The 19,331-nt window shown below is 44.3% G+C and overlaps 2 protein-coding genes across 3 annotated transcripts in view; one reads left to right on the top strand and one right to left on the bottom strand.

Annotated features, from left to right (window-relative positions):
- TRPC5 (transient receptor potential cation channel subfamily C member 5) overlaps window positions 1–19,331 on the bottom strand; it is a 132,690-nt gene that overhangs the window by 51,156 nt on the left and 62,203 nt on the right. Inside the window, exon 3 of the mRNA XM_007078434.3 lies at window positions 550–886. Coding sequence (XP_007078496.2) covers window positions 550–886 — 337 coding nt within the window. The remainder of the gene's footprint in view (window positions 1–549; window positions 887–19,331) is intronic.
- TRPC5OS (TRPC5 opposite strand) overlaps window positions 1–19,331 on the top strand; it is a 73,342-nt gene that overhangs the window by 29,234 nt on the left and 24,777 nt on the right. Inside the window, exon 1 of one of the 2 annotated variants that reach the window (XM_007078433.2) lies at window positions 17,683–17,790. The exons of the other annotated variant lie outside the window; for it this stretch is intronic. The gene's annotated coding sequence lies outside the window, so the exon portion shown is untranslated. Of the gene's footprint in view, window positions 1–17,682; window positions 17,791–19,331 lie in introns of those variants that run through there. 2 annotated transcript variants of the gene reach the window in all.

Below are 19,331 nucleotides of genomic sequence, written 5' to 3' on the forward strand. Positions count from 1 at the left end.
ATTGGAGGATCCAGTGCAATCTACCTATGCTTAGAGACTACGGGTAAAGTTACTTTTATCATGGATGGTGTGAATTTCCTAGGTTCCTCTCCTGACTGTGGAATCTGTATCTATATAGGATGTAGACCCTGAATAATACTGGGGTTGTGTGGAGTAGCCACAGAAAGCAGCAGATACAAGTGCCCTTGAGTTTTAGGAAGGGCTTTGAATAGACTGATCAGCACTTGCCTGACTAGCTTACCTGAAACCCATTCTGATTGATACTTGGCTTTCCTTCTAAACCAACTGACAGGCAGTGTCTTGTATTTTAAGATGTTAGGTTAACAGAATTAGGCCGTGGGGTCACTGCCAATCTCACTGTGGACCATGCAATACTAAGTGATCAGAGCCTGGGGAGGAAGGCACCAGATTTCTGAAACTCCCCACAAAGCTTCCCCACTGCACAAAAAGATGTCCTAATTCAGGGCCAGCCCAACTGCCTATTCCAATACTTTATTTAAACAGGAGAAACAGGCACTCTGCCCATAGCTCTTGGTTTCTTTGACTCACCGAGAACCCAAGGCAATATCATCCATTCCACGACTGTTGGGGGAGGCCCCTGTACATGAAGGTCTGTCCTGACAATGTGCTGAGAAGCCAGGAGAAGCATGAAGAGGAAGGTCAGATATGATGCTGTGTGGCAGATAAACTTGATAAAGGGTTTCTTGATGAACAGCCCAAGGTTGCTCCTGGGTGAGATCAGATAAGCTATAGACAGCATGGGAAAGAGGAATCCAATGGTCATGCAGGTAAGAAGCTTGACTACCCAGTGTTTCCGTCGCCATCCAGGGAAGCCGTCATACCACAGAGTGGCAAGTAACTGTTGGCAATTAGGCTGAGCAACAAACTGGGGGAAAAAAAAGGAGAACAAGTTAGGCATCTTGGGTGTCCAGGGGGAAGTCTACATTCATAATACAGCTACGTGACCAATCCCCAGAAGAGGCCTGTTTTCCAGGTTTCCATGAATGGATCTAACCCTGGAGACAGCTCTACATGTCAAGCTATGAGACTAGATTTTCCTTAGGGTTATTTATTTCATATATTAAATACATTTTTGTCTGTGTTTTCACATGCTTCCCTATTCTTCCTCCCATCATCTTAGAGAAATGGTTCCCAAACCTTGCCTCTGGATCAGAATCATCCAGCGAACATTACAAGATTCAGATGCCAGGGGTGCCTGGGTGGCTCAGTCAGTTAAGCGTCCAACGTCAGCTTAGGTCATGATCTCTCTCACTGTTTGTGAATTCGAGCCCCATGTGGGACTCTGTGCTGACAGCTCGGAGCCTGGAGCCTGCTTCGGATTCTGCGTCTCCCTCTCTCTCTGCCCCTCCCCCACTTGTGCTCTCTTTCTCAAAAATAAATAAGTATTAAAAACATTCAGATTCCCAGGTCACACCAAAGACTGGCTAAATGAACATCTCCGAGGAGGATAGCCTGGGCAGCTGTTTTACAAGGTTCTTTGGCAGAGTTTACATGTCGGTTAGCAGAGAATCATGGGGATATTTTATTTCAAATTGGTTCACTTTTACTCATTCCTCTAGCTTACGTGAGGTCGTCAACAAATGTGCACTGTGCTTGGGCAAACACAAACTGGCCGGGAGTAAGCTCATGCCTGTGGCTATGGCTTGGAATGGAAATGAGTTCCCTTTTTGATTTTCTCTTTCTTCCCCTTTGGTTTTGAGCACATCCTGGCTGGCTTGCAGTGAATCAGCTTGCTGCTTTGCCATCTATTAACACCCTCTCAAGTCTAGACGTGCAGAGGAAGAAAGAATATTTGGGGGCCCAAATCACAGCATTGTATACTAACCCAGCTGGGATTAAAGGCAATCTACTTTAGACTTAAAGGCAATCTACCAAGTGTGAGTGAGTAATAGTTAAGGAGTCATCATTGCAAATAATCCTTAAGCTGCTACTTCCTGGTACCCAACTCAGTAGGGAGCTCAACTGTCAGCCATGATTTTAAATACTGCCTGTATCTGACTGTTCCAGCTTCCCATGGGAAAAAATGGTTAACTAGAGCTGTACCGTATAGCTTACTAACGCAAAGGAAATAAAATTCTTCCATCTTTTACCTAACACCCCAGGTAACGTAGCCCAACCTTACTGTTAGTGTATCTGGGAAGATCACTAGCTTCCCGCCAAAACCGTTCTGCTCTTCCTTGAGCACACAGCTGGGCTACATTACTTCCAGTCTCCCTTTGCAGTGAGATGTGGCCACGTGACTAAGTTCTTAATAATGGGAGGTGCAGAGAAATGATGAGTGGTACTTCCAGGCCTGGCCTATAGAGGTCTCCTCTGTGCTATCCTCCTTGTTCTCTCCCGCTTCCGGCTGACTGGAATGTCAACCCAGGTTGACTGTCAACTGGGTTGACTGGAAGGTCAACCCAGGATGACCTAGGAGTTTCTGTCAGCTCGTGTCCCTCAGTGACCATATAGAGGAGAACTATCAGGCTGATACCTGTCTTGGACTGTTACCTGACTGAGAGGATTCCAGCATGTTTGAGCCATTATATATTTGGGGGTCTAGACTACCCTCAAGCAGTTAACTATTATGAAACTACCAAAAATAAGCTCTAAGATCTTTTTATCCTGTGATCTCATTTTCTTCAAAGATGCTTCTGGTCCCCAACACGTCCTGTGTCACACAGAAAGACACAATCCTATAGTCCCTTTCTACTCTTCCTGGCCTTATCGCCCATGCCTGAGGCTGGGGTGAAAAAGTCCTAACAAATAAAGTACAGAAAAGTAGAAGGGTAAAGCGAGATGTTTGGATGCATGGGAAAAGCACTGGGAGTACACAGTCTAGTGAGGGGGGATAGATGTAAAAAAAGATGGTTATAAGACAGTATAGTAAGGGCTTAAATTTAAAATGGATACGAACAGGGGCACCTGGGTGGCTCAGTCTGTTAAGCGTCTGACTTTGGCTTAGGTCATGATCTCACTGTCCGTGGGTTCGAGCCCGGTGTTGGCCTCTGTGCTAACAGCGTGGAGCCTGGAGCCTTCTTCGGACTCTGTGTCTCCCTCTCTCTCTGCCCTTCCCCTGCTCCCAATCTGTCTCTCTCTCTCAAAAATAAATAAACATTAAACAAAAATTTAGGGGCACGTGGGTGGCTCAGTCAGTTGAGTGTCTGACTTAGGCCCAGGTCATGACCTCATGGTTTGTGAGTTTGAGCCCCATGTCGGGCTTTGCACTGACAGTGTGGAGCCTGCTTTGGATTCTCTGTCTCTCTGTCTCTCTGCCCTTCCTCTGCTCGTGCTCTCTTTTTCAAAGATAAATAAACATTAAAACATCTTTAAAAAAACTTTTTAAATGGATACAAACAAAGCATAATGGGAACACAAAGGAGAGCAAATCTGGACAGGCAAGGATCCCTGGGGGAGGTGATACCTGAGTGGAGCATTAAATGATGTGTAGAAGGTGGTTAAGCATAGGGGAGGAGAGGGGAAAGAAGTGGACAGCCAAGGCAGAGGGGATAACATGACTAAAGGCATAGAGGTTAAAAAAGAACATGACTTGTATGAGGAACTAGAGCAGTCTGGGGTGGCTGTGGCTTGAAATGCAAAGCCATGAATGGCAAGAGATGGGACTAGAGAAGTAGACAGGGTGTTACAGAGGATTACAATGATAACCTTTGGCTATTGTAAATAGTATGACTCATTTTAAGAGCGATGGGGAGCCATAAGCAATAGGTTTATGTGTATGAGTGTGTGTGAGTGTGTGTGTGTGTGTGTGTGTGTGTGTGTGTGTGTGTGTTTATAAACAGTATAGTAGACTAAAAAGACTCTCCACAGTAGACTCTGGAGCTAGATTGCATTGGTTCTCTTTGTTCTTCAACGTTTTCATCTAAACAGAGATAACAACAGCATCTACCAGCTACGGTTGGTGTGAGAAGTAAGATCACTTAGTACCTCCGAAGCACTTAGAACTAGGCCTAACACATAGTAAGGGCTCATTTCAATCTTAGCTGCATATATTATTATGCATGTCATAGGATCAGACTTAGACGTGAGAAAGATCCTTCTGGGTATTGAATGGGAGATGACCTGGGGGCAGAAAGTGGGCAAAACTCGAGGCAGGAAGACGACCGGTTAGGAATCTGGTATACTATGATTGTGACTTAGACTAAGGTAATGACTGTGGAAATGGAGAGATGTCCTCAGATGCAAAATACAGGGAGGAGGTGGGAAGTGGCAGGATATGGCGATAAATGGGGAGTGAAGTAATAGATGGAGATTGAGTGTAAAGGGAGGGGGGGCATCTCTTTTCGGGGAATTGGTAGACATCAGTGTCGTCAGCTGAGAGTGGGAACACTGAAACTGGAACAGGTTTATGGAGATGCGTGCACTTGTAGACCTGTTGAGTTAGATTTGTCTGTGCGACACTGAATGGAGATATTTGGATTGATGTACTGATGTGCTATTGCAGGGATTGACAAACTTTTTCTGTAAAAGGCCAGAAAGTAAATATTTGGGGCTTTGCAACCCATATAGTTCCTGTAGAAACCACTCAACTGTTTTAGTGCAAACTCAGCCATAGACAATGCGTAAATACGTAAATGAATGGGTGTGGCTGTGTGTGCACCAATTAAACTTTGGTTGTAGTTTGCCAATCCCTGTACCATGATATTGCTCCCTGCTGCTGCCAGAACCAAACAAATATTTGGACCACTTCTGCAATGGTCTTTATGACCTCTTGGGACTTGCCCTCGTGTATCCCTAAGAACTCTGACCCCAGAAATCACTTTCCCTTAGGCAAAAAGTGCAGAGGTGAAGCTTCTTTTAATAATGGATATTATCGCCCAACCTTTATCTTCAGTGCTGCTGCTCCGATTTTTGATTGGGCTGAAGTTGGTAATTTTAAAGTTTGGACAGGGTTTTGTTTTCTGTTTTTACATCTTACAGGAGTAGAACAAACTGCAATTAGAATATTTGTGAAGGAAGTTTTTATTAAGCCACCACGTAGTATTGAAGCTCAAAACATCTGTGAGCTTTGACTGCACAATCCTGATTCCTGTTTGCATACTGAAGTTCAAATTTGACAGGTTATTTAATCAATCTCTACTTGATTTCAAGAATGCCTCAGAAGGAGAGATTGCAGGAAAAACAGTGGAGTGTGTAAGTGTTGTCTGCTTTCATTGCACGAAGAGCCAAGCTGTACAGAGCCTAGAGTGGTAGTTTTTAATTTTGATGAAGTCCAATTTGTGTTTTATTGTTGCTTGTGCTGCTGCTGCCCTATCTAAGAAACCATCACCCTATCCAAGGTCACAAAGATTTGTACCGTTTTCTTCTCCAAGTTTGATAGCGTTAGCTCTTATAGTCAGGTCTTTGATCCATTTTGAATTAACTTTTTCATATTGTATGAGAAAAGGGCCCAACTTCATTCATTTGTCCCAGCACTATTTTTTGAAAAGGCTACTCTTTCCTTATTAAGTTGTTTTGGCATTCTTTTTGAAAATCAACTAACCATAAATGTAAGGGGTTATTTTAGACTCGTAAATCTATTCCTTGTATCAATGAGTCTGTCCTTGTCTTGTTCCTGATTTTAGGGGACAACCTTTCAGTTGGTCTCCATGAAGTGTGATATTAGCTATGGTTTTATCATAGATGGTTTTCATCAGGTTAAGGAAGTTCTCATCTGTTTTCTGAGTGTTTTTTTTTTATCATAAAATGATTTTGTCAAATACTTTTCCTGTGTCAATTGAAATGATTATGTGTGTTTTTCTCCCTTCCTTCTACGAATATACTGTAAATACATCGATTGATTTTGTTATGTGAATCACTCCACTACTGAGATGAATTCCACTGGGTCATGGTGTATAATCCTTTTTATGTATTTCTGGATGCGGATTGCTTTTCGTTAAGCCTATTGTTTGCCTCAACTGCTATCCCCTGTTTCAGGCAGCCATGGTGTTAAACAATTGCTGCTCAAGTTTTCAACGAACACCCTTAGGAAAAGGGCTGTTGGTGCTGAGTCATATCACATAAACAAACACCAGCTCTGTAAATGGAGCTTTTCTAGGAAGTTGTCAGGTCATATAATGACAATTTTCTGGGGATGGGTCTTTTGGGGGAGATGCAAACCCAATCTTTTCACAGTTGCTGTGGTTCCAAGGCTGTTGGTTTTCAAGACTACGGCGGGCCTGGGTAAAGGGGTATTGGAATAGGCAGGTTAAAATATCACAAAAATTGCTCTTCTTACCAAGATTCAGCTGTTTTTCTTGAATACATGCTCCTCTGGTTGTTGCGAGCCTTTGGTTAATTTTCAGAGTTGTGAAAATGTTTATTTGGAATATTTTTCTTATGCCTTGTTCGTTTTTTGAAGGAGTGGATTTCCCGATGTCCTTATTCACCATTCTGGAAGTGTTTCCCTTTGTAACTTTTTAATTTTTCATGATGTTGTATTTGGGTTGTTGGGTTGTGGGTTGTGGGTTAGTCCAAAGGATAGAGTCCTTTCCCAATTTCCTCCTCGGGGGGCTTCAAGAAAACAAAGTTTGAGCAGTATGGGAGCTTCCTAAAAGCCAGAAGACTGGGTGTTGGTCAAGGACTGGGAGCATGTCTTAGTTTCCATTATATTCCCAATATTTTGCTAAATGCCCGGCTGGCACAAGGTAAACACTGGATAAATATCTGTTAAATGAGTGATTGAATAAATAGGTCTGCGATGGAGGAACCTTGGTGGAATGCTCTCTTTCTAAAGCTTTCTTTCCTTAATGTATAGAGGGGGTGAAGTATGGTAGCTAAGACAAGTCTCCTGGGAGTTGAAATTAGGAACTACTCTTAGCATAGATTAACTACCATATACTGAGCTCGTACAATGTACCAAACATTATATTGGATTTTCACATGCATCACCTCATAGCAACCCTAAAGGCAGATACTGGCATTATACTCCTTTCACAGGTGATGAAACTAAGCCCAAGATCACATTCATGGTATGTGGTAGGGCCAGGATGGGAGCCCTGGCTTGATTGACTCCATAGACCAAGCCCTTAAATATTGCATTCTGGCAATCCGTGGATGGTGTGAGCTGAGGCCTGCAGAAAGCTGAATTCCCCAGTATCTTCCCCATTGGCCTTGTCACAGGGATTGAAATGCTCACATCACTTATTGCTTTGGGTCAAGGTATTGAAATTATTGAAATTGTATTCGTGTTTTTAGGAAGGGGTAACATATGAAACTATTAACTAACCTTAATGGCTTTAAGTGTGTGTATCATATTAGCCGGTTAACGAGCTACAAGGGACCTGCATACCAGCAAATGGTCAGAAGCCCAGGTCTGGGCTCTTGAGTGGCAGCTGGGAAAGGCAGGGTCGGTGGGGCATAGCGAAGGACATGGGGGAGGCTCTGAAGATCTTACCTTCCTGGTTTAGTCCCAGGCCAGGTCTGTATGGGACCCACCTTTTCAACCTGTCCAAATCCTGTCTTCACCAACCTGCTAGGGTTCTCACCTCACCGAAGTTCTGCAATGCTTTGTGTCTCCAATGCTCTTGGGAAAGGGCTGAAAATTAATTTTTTCCTTACTGTATGGGACTTTTGGAAAAGCCTTGCCTTATTTCCTTTGACATAAAGCTGCATTTTAAATGGAGGGGCTCAATAGCTCTTTGCCCCTCAAATGAGTAATTCTTTTTTAAAAAAATTTTAAATGTTTATTTTTTTTGAGGGGGGGGGCAGTGTGTGAGTGGGTGAGGGGCAGAGAGAGAGGCAGATACAGAATCTGAAGCAGGCTCCAGGCTCTGAGCTGTCAGCACAGAGCCTGACATGGGGCTTGAACTCACAAACCGTGAGATCACGACCTGAGCCGAAGTCGAATGTTTAACCGACTGAGCCACCCAGGCGCCCCAAATGAGTAATTCTTGATAGGAATAATGTCAGCTTCTACTGGAAGGAGCCTGACCCTCCCCCAGGCAACTAGCAAACCCGTTTTGATTTCACCTCAACAGACCTCTGACTTCATTCATTCAGTGAGGAGAATTGTTTCCCTAGCTCCTCACCAGTCTATTGTATGCGACTTTTGTTCCTACATCTGTTTATTTTTTGAAAAACATGTTTATTTTTTTGAGAGAGAGAGAGAGAGGGCGAGCTCAAGCAGGGGAGGGGCAGACAGAGAGGGAGAGAGAGAGAATCCCAAGCAGGCTCTGGCCCGTCAGTGCAGAGCCTGACGTGGGGCTCGATTTCACAAACCATGAGATCGTGACCTGAGCTGAAACCAAGAGTCGGACACTTAACCCACTGAACCACCCAGCTGCCCCTGTTCCTACAGCGGTCTAAATAATCATGTAACTTTCATGTTTGATTCGCATACTGAACACAAAGCAGAAGACAATTTGACTTGCTCATTGCTAAGGGAATACAAGATCAACACGATTCAACTTAGGCGTTTCAACAGGTATTTCTGTACACCTGCTCTGTGTCCAGTTCTGTGTGGTGGGTGGGAAGAGGGTCACAACAAGAGGGACCCATGGTGATTCTGGCCTGCAGGATCTCATTGACTGACCAGCCAAACTCACATGAAACAAGTAACACGACAGCAATGTTTGTGTTCAGATGCCTGCAAGAGCAGGGCAGGTGGTAAGAGTGTCATGTTCTCAGATGGTTGGGGGCCACAGACTGGTGAAAGCCACTCCCTTCCAAACCGGGAGATTTTGCCAAGTAAAGACATGATTATAAAAGCTATGCCCCCTTTGATTTTCTGTTAACACTGCTTCATAAAAAAAAAAAAGGGTCAGAGGGACGTCTGGGTGGCTCGGTTGGTTAAGTCTCCAACTTCAGCTCAGGTCATGATCTCATGGTTCGTGGGTTCGAGCCCCGCGTCGGGCTCTGCGCTGGCAGCGCAGAGCCCGCTTCTGATCCTCTGTCTCCCTCTCTCCCTGCCCCCACCCCGTTTATACTCACTCTCTCAAAATAAATAAATAAACATTAAAAAGAGAAAGGCTGGAATAAAGTATAGTCATTCAAACTGGATCCATTTAGCATTAGGAAAAGCTGACTACATTGTTGTGAGGCACAGCAACTTAGGAACTCAGGGCATTCAGAGAAGGGACAAATCAGCAGGCACTAGAGTCAGAAGGATAAGCTGTAGAGAAGCATTCAAATCAGAGAATCTCACTTCCTCCTGGAAGCCTTCCCTGATTGCCCCCGCCAGAGGCGATCCCTCCTCCTTAAGCACAGGCTGCTTTGCTCCTTTCTTATGGTACCTCTTAGAGCCTGACCTGTGTTACACTTACTTTTATGTAGAACATGTGACTTGGCTTTCTTACATGGTAAGCTTCTTTTTTTAAAAAAAAATGTTTATTTATTTATTTTGAGAAAGAGAGAGAGCGCATGTGGGAGAGGGGCAAAGAGAGGGAGAGAGACAATCCCAAGCAGGCTCCACACCGACATGGGGCTCGATCTCATGAACCATGAGATTGTTACCTGAGCCAAGATTAAGAGTCAGATGCTTAACCCATTGAGCTACCTAGGTGCCCCTCTCCCATGGTAAGCTTCTGAAGCAGCAGGGGCGGGGAGCAATTTTGTCTGTTGTGTGACATTTCATAGCTCAAAAGGCTTTGCAGATATTTACTGTACTTGTTAAAGTGAGAAAGTTCTCCTCTTTGCTTTCCTGCTAAACTTCAGACCTGAATGTTCAATCCCCAGTGGGCATTTCAGATTCATAACCCAAATGGAACTTTCTGTCCCCCAAATCTTCCAAAACACACACACACACACACACACACACACAAACACACACTTCTCTTTTCACCTCATATTCTGTGTGCCCTCAAGGTATTTCTCTAATACTGGGCATAATAGTCACAGATTAAATGTACACAGAACTTCCTATGTTTTGGATACATTTAAAAGCACTATATATATATTAACAAACCCAAGAAGTTGCTACTACCTTTACACCCATTTTACAGATGAGAAAAACTGAGGCTCAGAGAGGTTAGACACTAATGAGACAAAAATTGCCATTTGAGTACTTACTATGTGTCAAGCACTGTAGTAAGTGCTCATTTAAGAGTAATGAGCGAGGGGGGCGCCTGGGTGGCTCAGTCATTGAAGCGTCCAACTCTTGGTTTTGGCTCAGGTCATGAGCTCATGGTTCATGGGATTGAGCCCTGCATCGGGCTCTGTGCTGACAGCGCAGAACCTGCTTGGTATTCTCTCCCTCTTTCTGCCCCTCCCCTGCTTGCATTCACGCTCCCTTTCTCTCTCTCAAAATAAGTAAATAAACTTAAAAAAATAAAGTCCATATGTCTTAAAAAAAAAAAAAAGAGTAGTGAACTAGGGATACACTTCCCTGGTTATTGATTGAGTCCCCAGTCTCTGAGGATACAATGGAAAGTGAAAAGAAGTCCCTTGGTAGGAACAGAGGATCTAGGGGTGGGGGGTGTGGGCTCTTGACAAGTAAGCCAGACCATGAGGCAGAGAAAAAACAAGACAGTAGCAGTGAGTTTCCAGTGGCTCTACTAGGAACAGGCAATGATCAAAGGAGAAAAATCTTTCTTAATTCCCACAATCCACTCTGTTCCATGCCATGGAGGCTGTCAGCAAGAGAAACATTAGATCAGGATAGACCAAGCCAGTCCCACACTGAGTCACCTCACTGGTGATTTTCACATGATTGTCAACTGCTGGGTGTGTATAAAAGTGCAATAGATGAGACTGGAAGAAAGGTCACCTTGACATATGTTTAGCATTCAGAGGTTTGTTAAACAGTACAGGCCTGTTGTTCCTTGAAGTGATTGGCAATGAGTTATCTTTGCTTCCTAAAAGAGATCAGCCGACTTCAAGTTGGGGGATTTACCGCTATAAACACTTCTTCCTTTAGTACATTCAAAGGATGAGAAAATCTGAAATGTGAGAGTGAATCTCCCCCCACCCCTTCATCCCTTTCCAGAGTAGAAGGATCTGCAAGAAAAATTGAGGTCCCAACTATGGCAGGATCGGAGTGAAGGGCCTTTCTTGGTGGTTTGAAGAAGTCTACCGATCTTTCAAGAACCTTCTTCTCCCTCAGTGAGGGGCTGCACATTGGAATAGGCCCAACTTTCACTGCATCAGATGTCAGTTCTTCAAAAGAGAGTCCGATTGTGTATAACGGTGTATTTAAAAAGCCAGCCTGCAAAAATGATCTGAGATAGAACAGGTTTTGTTGGTTTGTTTTATAGTTGCCAATCAAGCTGGGCTTTGATGACAAAAACGCCCAAAAAGGAAATCGATGGCAATACAAAATTTTCCAAAGAGGGAAAAATGTTCAAAACACCTACCATTGCAGTGAGCTCGCTGAGCCGTAGTGTTATCAAGTGGTTCAGCTTTTTACCAGAGGCGAAGAAATAGGTTTTGGCAAGTAGATTAGGCCCAGGTTACAATTCAAAAGTGGCCCCTACATTTTGTATGTAGTCTCTGTCTATAACAATTTGATATTTACTCACTCAGATCACTAATCCGTGGTGAATTTTTTTTTTTTAAGAGGGAGATGTGGTGCTGCCCCAGGGATTACTGAGACATTTTGTACTCGGTTGGCTGTTGCTGCAATTACCTAGCGGACATGGTTCTTGAACAAGGATACCGATATCAAAGGCAACACAAGTTCAGTCTCACAAAATAAGTCAACTGGCAGTCATTCCTCTAATTTCAAGTTTGAGCTAAGGCTTACTAATTTGAACTAACTGGAGGAAGGTGAAACTAGATGCTGAAAACTTGGTTTTAGAATACATATTTAAAAAAATATAGTTTTCCATTTGCACATATACACAGCAGCTGGGATTTGCTAAATGGGGTTTCCTGGCAGGTGCCATAATTCTCCTGTGTTAGAGGTGATAGGCTCTTGAAAGCATGTAGTGCTGCGGAATTAAGTCCGATCACAATGGCTTATTCTAGCCATGAGATGGCAGCAGAGAGCGGTGGGAGCTCACTTCCACTTCCAAGGGTGGCGGTGGCGGGGGTGGGGGGGGGTGGGGGGGGTGGGGGCGGAGTTCTAGAAGGAAAGAGGAGGGATGTCTGGGTGCTTCAGTCGGTTGCGTCGGACTTGGGCTCAGGTCATGATCTTGAGGTTTGTGAGTTCAAGCCCCCTGTCGGGCTCTGTGCTGACGGCTTGGAGCCTGGAACCTGCTTCAGATTCTGTTTCTCCCTTTCTCTGCCCCTGCCCCGCTCACACTGTGTGTGTGTGTGTGTGTGTGTGTGTGTGTGTCAAAAATAGATAAACATTAATTTTTTTTTATTTTAGAAGGAAAGAGGAGGCTGTATTGGCAAACTTCTCACCTGGGAGGGAGCAAGTGCACCTGCATGGCAGGGCAATTGAAGAGGAGAGCCTGGAAACTCACTAGAGCCAAGATGGGGGCAAAATATAATGAGAGCCAAAGAGGCAACCAATTCTGATGGCATGAGTCTTTGAGAGCTGGGTGCCCTGGCAGTTCGAAGCCCAGTGCTGGGAGGATGCTACAGGTCCACAGATCCACAGTACTTATTCCAAAATCCTTGAGGACAGATGTGTTTTGCAATTCTAAATTTGCCAGATTTTAGAACAATAATATGCTGTTTGTACCATATATTAGGTAACACCCCCAGTGGGATTTAAGGCAGCACTCATAATTAGGGTTGCCAAATTTAGCAAATAAAAATACAAGATATCTAGTTATATTTGAATTGCCGATAAACAGTGAAACATGTTTTAGTGTAAGTATGTCCCAAATATTGTAAGGGGACAAACTTGTACTAAAATATGATTCACCGTTTATCAGCAATTCAAATGTAACCAGGTGGCCTGTATTTTATCTGGAAATCCTACTGTAGTCAAACACATTAATATTGCAGCAGTGGGGGACGCTTGGGTGGCTCAGTCGGTTAAGTGTCTGACTCTTGATTTCAGCTCAGGTCATGATCTCAGGGTCGTGAGATCGAGCCCTCCATCAGCTTCCTTGCTGAGCATGGAACCTGCCTAAGATTCTCTCTCTGCCTCTCACTCTGCCCCTCACCCACACATGTGTGCAGGCACTCTCTCTTTCTAGAAAACATCTCAAAAAATGTCAGCAGTGAAACCTGTGAATGCTTAGACTCATCGGGATAAACAAAGACAATAAATCGCCTTGCATCAGTTCGTCTCATGTTTTGCCACCACATGCATTTTGATAGGAAATTTATTAAAAAATTGTTTTTTGGTTCAGGACTTGGTCAATATCGGAACTGTGGACTTGTAATTGTTCACTACATAAAACAGTGGAGAGATCTATGGTGAGATGTATTCATGCCTTCAGTGTATCTCGTTCTTAAGGGCCGAGGTCCCTCCTTTTTCATCAGGTCACAAGATATGTTCAGGCACTGCAGATCCTGAAGAACTGGGGCAAAAAAGGAGACTAAGTCAGGTAACACCCAAGTCGTTTTCACATTTATAAGAAGGCTTGGCTAGAGGTTTCATGACCTGCTGTGAGCTGCCCACTTGGAAATCTTCAGCATGACATCAGAATAAAGGTGGTGGAGGAAACTTAACCCCTAGCTATAAGAAAGAACACATTTCAGAAACATATATCTTTTTTTTTATTTGAGAAAGAGAGAGCAGGGGAAGGGCGGGGGGGGGGGGAGAGAGAGAGAGAGAGAGAGAGAGAGAGAGAAAATCCCAAGCAGGCTCCATGCTGAGTGTGCAGCCCGATGTGGAGCTTGATCCCACGACCCTGGGATCGTGACCTGAGCCAAAATCAAGAGTCAGATACTCAAGGGACTGAGCCACCCAGGAGCCCCTGGAAACATATATCTTGAACTCTGCCTCTGGTTTGGCATGTGTGATGGGTCTTGGGGCAAGTCTTTGTGTTTGGGTTTTTATCTATGCAATAGGTGGTCGCCACCCACCCTGCCTTCCTCACAGGGCTCGCCTGACAATCAAATGGATCATGGGTGGGAAAGTGCTTGGGAACATTCTCCACACTAAACAAAAGGAAGATAGCATTCCTCATACATCTTTGGTAGCTTATCGGTGCAATATAGGCCTCATACATGAAGATATTTCTAATAAGGTGAAATGACAGCATGGTCTCTGTAGTCAGACAGACAGACCCGAGGTGCAAATTCCAGTTCCACAACTTTCTGGCTGGATGACCTTGGGCAAGTTGCTTAATCTTTCTGGCCTTCAGTTTCCCTATCTGAAAAATGAGGATTATGCTATTAACCCATGTCATAGGGTTGTTCTAAAGATGAAGAGAGCTAACTCAGTGCCTGGCAACGAGGAAAGAAACATTATTATAGCATTTTCATCATGGATTATTCTGAGAATTAGACAAAGAGGCATTCAGTGTTAGCTATTTTCATCATTATGGCTCTCATTATTATGAGATGGAGAATCATTGCTTCTTGGATAGTCTTGAAGTGACTGTCTATGTGACTTGACAGAGGCCTCCCTAGACAGTACATCCAACTGGAGTCAGTACAGACCTCGCCATATAGTCAGAGCCCATAAATAACTCTAACAAATTCCAGGGTGAAAAACTGGATTATTATGCAAGACATATTTTAGAGGAAGCTGGACAACTCGGTAGATGAAGGAGGGAATTTCTTTTTTTTTTTTTAATTCATTTTTGAGAGTGAGAGACAGAGTGCTAGCAGGGGAGGGGCAGAGAGAGAGGGAGACACAGAATCCGAAGCAGGCTCCAGGCTCTGAGCCGTCAGCACACAGCCCGACGCAGGACTCGAACCCACGAACCACGAGATCATGGCCTGAGCTGAAGTCAGATGCTTAACCAACTGAGCCGCCCCGGCACCCTGAAGGAGAGAATTACTGACTGAGAAAGATTGGCAAGTCAGGATTGCAGGAAGGGTGGCTTTTGGAGGGCTGACTGCCAAGCTGAGGTATCTCAGGGGACTCTCTAAAGCTGAGATGGAAGATTCTTTAAGTATGGTTTGGGGTCAAAGCACAAAACTTGCTCCAGGCAGGGGCGCCTGGTGGTTCAGTCGGTTAGGCGTCCGACTTCAGCTCAGGTCGTGATCTCACGGTTTGTGGGTTCGAGCCCCACATCGGGCTCTGTGCTGACAGCTCACAGCTTGGAGCCTGCTTCAGATTCTGTGTCTCCCTCTTTGTCTTCCCCTTCCCTGCTTGTCCTCTGTCTATCTCTATCTCAAAAATAAATAAACATTAAAAATTAAAAAAAAAAAAAAAAACTTGTTCCAGGTGGCTTGCCCTGGGTGATTATTGAGGAGGATGGCCTGGAGAGACGATTGCAACATGGCTCCTGTGTACTTGATGTAACCCAGGGACAGGATGTTCTGCACTTCTCTGTTCTCTCAACCAACCCTCACTCTCCCATGCCCTCCCCCGCCACATGCACATGTTCTCTCTCCCTTTTGTGGAGAAAACAGGGATCCTCAGTGCTGTGAGGGCTTTTACCAAGTCACTTCCCTTCTGCTTCCAGGCAGGATTGCTCCAAAGCCAGTTCAATGAAACCAGCGGCATTTCCTTACCACCTTACTCCGTGCCAGGCCCTGTGCTGGGTACTTGGGACACAAGCAGCCAGAACCTCATCCCTGAAGGAAACACCTAACAAATAAAGACAAAACTATATTCCTGCCTCCCTCTCCCGCCCACCATGACGTGGTTCCCAGGGCCTGACAAGAGCTATAATGAAACCAGGAGACTTTCTCACTAATGACTAAAACAGGAATGTAAAAACTCATAAAGGAACAAGGTTAATGTAGCTGGAGGGGAGCAGAATTAGCTGGTATCCTAAGGGGGTTCCTTATTACTGCTGAGTACCAAGACCATTGGAGCCTTGGTGGCTTGATTTTAAAGACAGCAGCATGTATCCTAACCCCTGTCCTTCTTCCTTCCCTCTAGGGACCAGCCTTATGGTGGGCTTTTATTAATGACTTATTGAGTGCTTTCCTATATGCCAAGAGCTTTGTATTTATTCATTCTTTTCATCCTGAATTCTCAGAATGACTCATTGAGGGAGGTATGAGCTCCATTTTACAGATGAAGAAATGGAGACACAGAGAGACTAAAGAACTTGTCTAGTAAGTGGTGAGAACCAGGTCTTGAGCCCAGGCCTATCAGAGTATACCGCGGATGCTCTGACCCAGGGGTCATCGAACTACAACCTGGGGACCAAATCCAGGGTGTTACCTATTTGTGTAAATAAAGTTTTGTTGGAATACAGCCTACTCATTTGTTTACATATTATGTATGGCTCTTTCTGTGCTACAGTGACAGAGTTGAGTAATTACAACAGAGACCATATGGACTACAATGCCTAAAGTATTTGTTCTCTGGCCCTTTACTACAGAAAAACTTGCTGACCCCTCATTCTACCCACCATACTACACGGTCTCTGGTATGTAGACTTTGAAGTTGGAGCTGAGGTCAAACTTTGGCTTGGCCATTCATTAACAGCATGCCCTTTGACAAGTCCTTTTACGTCTGTGTGCCTCAGTTTCCTCATCCGTAAAATGGGAACAGTAATATTACCTATCTCCTAGGATTGCTGAGAGGGCTAAATGAGATACGATGCGTGGAAGGTATTTAGCACAGTGACTGGATGCCTGGCACATGGTAAACTCTTTTTTTTTTTTTAATTTTTTAACACTTATTTATTTTTGAGACAGAGAGAGACAGAGCATGAACACGGGAGGGGCAGAGAGAGAGGGAGACACAGAATCTGAAACAGGCTCCAGGCTCTGAGCGGTCAGCACCAGAGCCCGACGCGGGGCTCGAACTCACGGACCATGAAATCATGACCTGAGCCGAAGTCGGCCGCTTAACCAACTGAGCCACCCAGGCGCCCCATTGTAAACTCTTAAAAAATGATAGTTGAATTATTTGGAGTAGTAATGACAGTGGGTAGACAGACAGAACTCTGTGCCTGGCACATAGTGAGTGTCACTTAAATACCAAATACTTGAATTTGTTTTGTTCCTATTCTTGCTGACTTTTCTAGGGCCTTGGGTTTGCTGAATAAAAGACTGAAGTTTGAGGCTGGAGGGAGAGGTGGGGCATCAGTAGGGCAGGGCAGTGAACATAGTGGTTTTGGCCTAGAGGATGGTTGTCAGCAGAGGATTTACTCTGGGATAAGCTGTTTAATGCTTTAATCTTGAATAAGCTTGAACCATAATATGTGACCAAAGTGAGGGGTGTGTGTGTGTGTGTGTGTGTGTGTGTGTGTGTGTGTGTGTATGTGAAAGAGAGAGCAAGAGAGAATGTGCGCCCCCATTCTGTGGGTTTTTTTTCTTTAATCCTCAAAGTTCTTTCCCAGTGTTACCCTCAAATGGACTCAGATTCCATTTTTTTTTGAAAATTTTGAAATTTTCTTCAAGATTTCAGTGTGTGCTAACCTCCCCACTCTCCAAGTTCCTGTAGCAGGTATAGAAAAATCAAAAAGAAGACTTGGGATACATTTTGTTCTCAGTTGTGCTTGGTTGGTCTCCCTGATTAGACTCTCAACTCCTGTAGGGCAGAGACCATGACCTACATCTCCCAGGTTTAGGGAGAAAGAAGGTCTTGTTACTATTAAACAAAGAAGGGATGTGTGTGTGTGTGTGTGTGTGTGTGTGTGTGTGTGTGTGTGTGAAGGGATAATGAATATCAGAAGTAAGGTCTTTGGGAGATAAATGAAATGCTTCAATGTTTCAATGTCCTCCTAAACAACAGAAGGACTATAGAAGAGAACTTGGGAAGAGAAAGGCAGAGATTTAGCCAGGGGACCTTCTACTGGGTGGCCACCATCTCTTAATTACCCAGACGAAAGAGGAAGTTACTTGCAATGTGATAGAAGCTCCTACAGTTGACAGGTAAGCCATTGGGATATGGCACTTCTATTTCTGAGGGCCATCTTTTTCTAATGACTCTGTGAAGGGCAACCCTTCACTCCCAAGATGAGTTCCTTCATAAACAATTCACCACTTGCAAGTGTTGGAGAGGACACTGAGCATAGATATGTTTTGCTAAGGGAGGAAGGGATGAGCTCTCTTTCCCCTTTGGGGAAAGCACTTGCCCTTCTCTTTCAGATGTCAGTTTTCACTTCTTATAATCTATATTTGGAGCCCTGTGTCCATTATTCAAATGGGATACATATTTCCTGTCACTGACAGAAATACCATTTAAGCCAATTCTCTTTGTTTCTTGCCAGCCAGGGGTGGAAAGCCTATGGCTCTTGCAACCACAATTTGGAGGAGGACCACAGACAAGTTAAGACCTAATAGCCTAAGGGAACAAGTGGATTCTCTCTCAAACTATCTTAGTTTCTGCGTAATGTAACTTCCAGATGATTCTGTTTCCGATGAGGATCAAGGTCATAACTGATCTACACTACCCAGACTTCCCTAGCAATGCTTACTTGCCTTAACTGTGGTTGTCGTATGCTTCTCTGAAGAAATGAGGTACAAAATTGTAACCAACAGACTCAGAAATGCTGGGCTTCTGAAGAATATGGTGGTTGGTTTTGCTTTGCTTTGCTTTTCCTTTTTTCTTACAGTTCTTAATATTACTGGGGGCGTTTTAGTCACTCACAGCCACATTTCTTAGGTATCACACTGTGTAGTCACCATGCCCAAATACCGGGGAGCTTTGGTTTAACACTATTCTTAGGATTCAGTTTGCAAGACCTCATATTGCTGAGACAATGACCTATGCGTGCTCAGATTTGTGTTGCAGAATGCTCTCCCAATCTTGGCCATATGGAAGATTAACTGGCAAAAGGGATGGCGATGTGGTGGCAGAGCGGTTGGAGATGGTGGGGGGCTGATTAGGAGTCTGTTGTAACTTTCCAAGTGAGAGGTAACAGGGCCTGAATTAGAGTGGTGGGAGTTGAAAGGAGACAATGATTATGGAGATATTTTGGAGGTGGATATGACAATATTTGGCACTCAACTGCACGAAGGGGTGTAAGGTAAAGGAAAGTTGAGGGTATCTCTGCCATTATGTCATATAAGGGAACAGGTGGAGGACTGGGTTTGGGACAGATACTGAGAAGTTCGTTTTAGGTATGGTTGACTTATGGTCCAGATTTGTCTGATATCGAAGGAATTCCCAGGACATGGGATTTCCAGTGCTCAAACCTGGAAAGTCCTGGGCAAACTGAGATGAGTTGGTCACACTAAGTTTAGGATCTGTTGTGGGGGGTTGGGGGCAGGATCCTGGTAGCTCAGTCGGTTAAGCATCTAACTCTTGATTTTGGTTCAGGTCATGATCTCAGGGTTGTGAGATCGAGCCCTGTGAGATCGAGCCTCTGCGCTAGGCACGGAGCCTGCTTAAGTTTCTCTCTACCTCTCCCTTTGTTCTTCCCCTGCTTGCTTTCTCTTTCAAAAAAAAAAAAAGATTAAAAAAAAGATAT

Source organism: Panthera tigris, chromosome X (assembly GCF_018350195.1).
Source record: "Panthera tigris isolate Pti1 chromosome X, P.tigris_Pti1_mat1.1, whole genome shotgun sequence".
Classification (NCBI taxonomy): domain Eukaryota; kingdom Metazoa; phylum Chordata; class Mammalia; order Carnivora; family Felidae; genus Panthera; species Panthera tigris.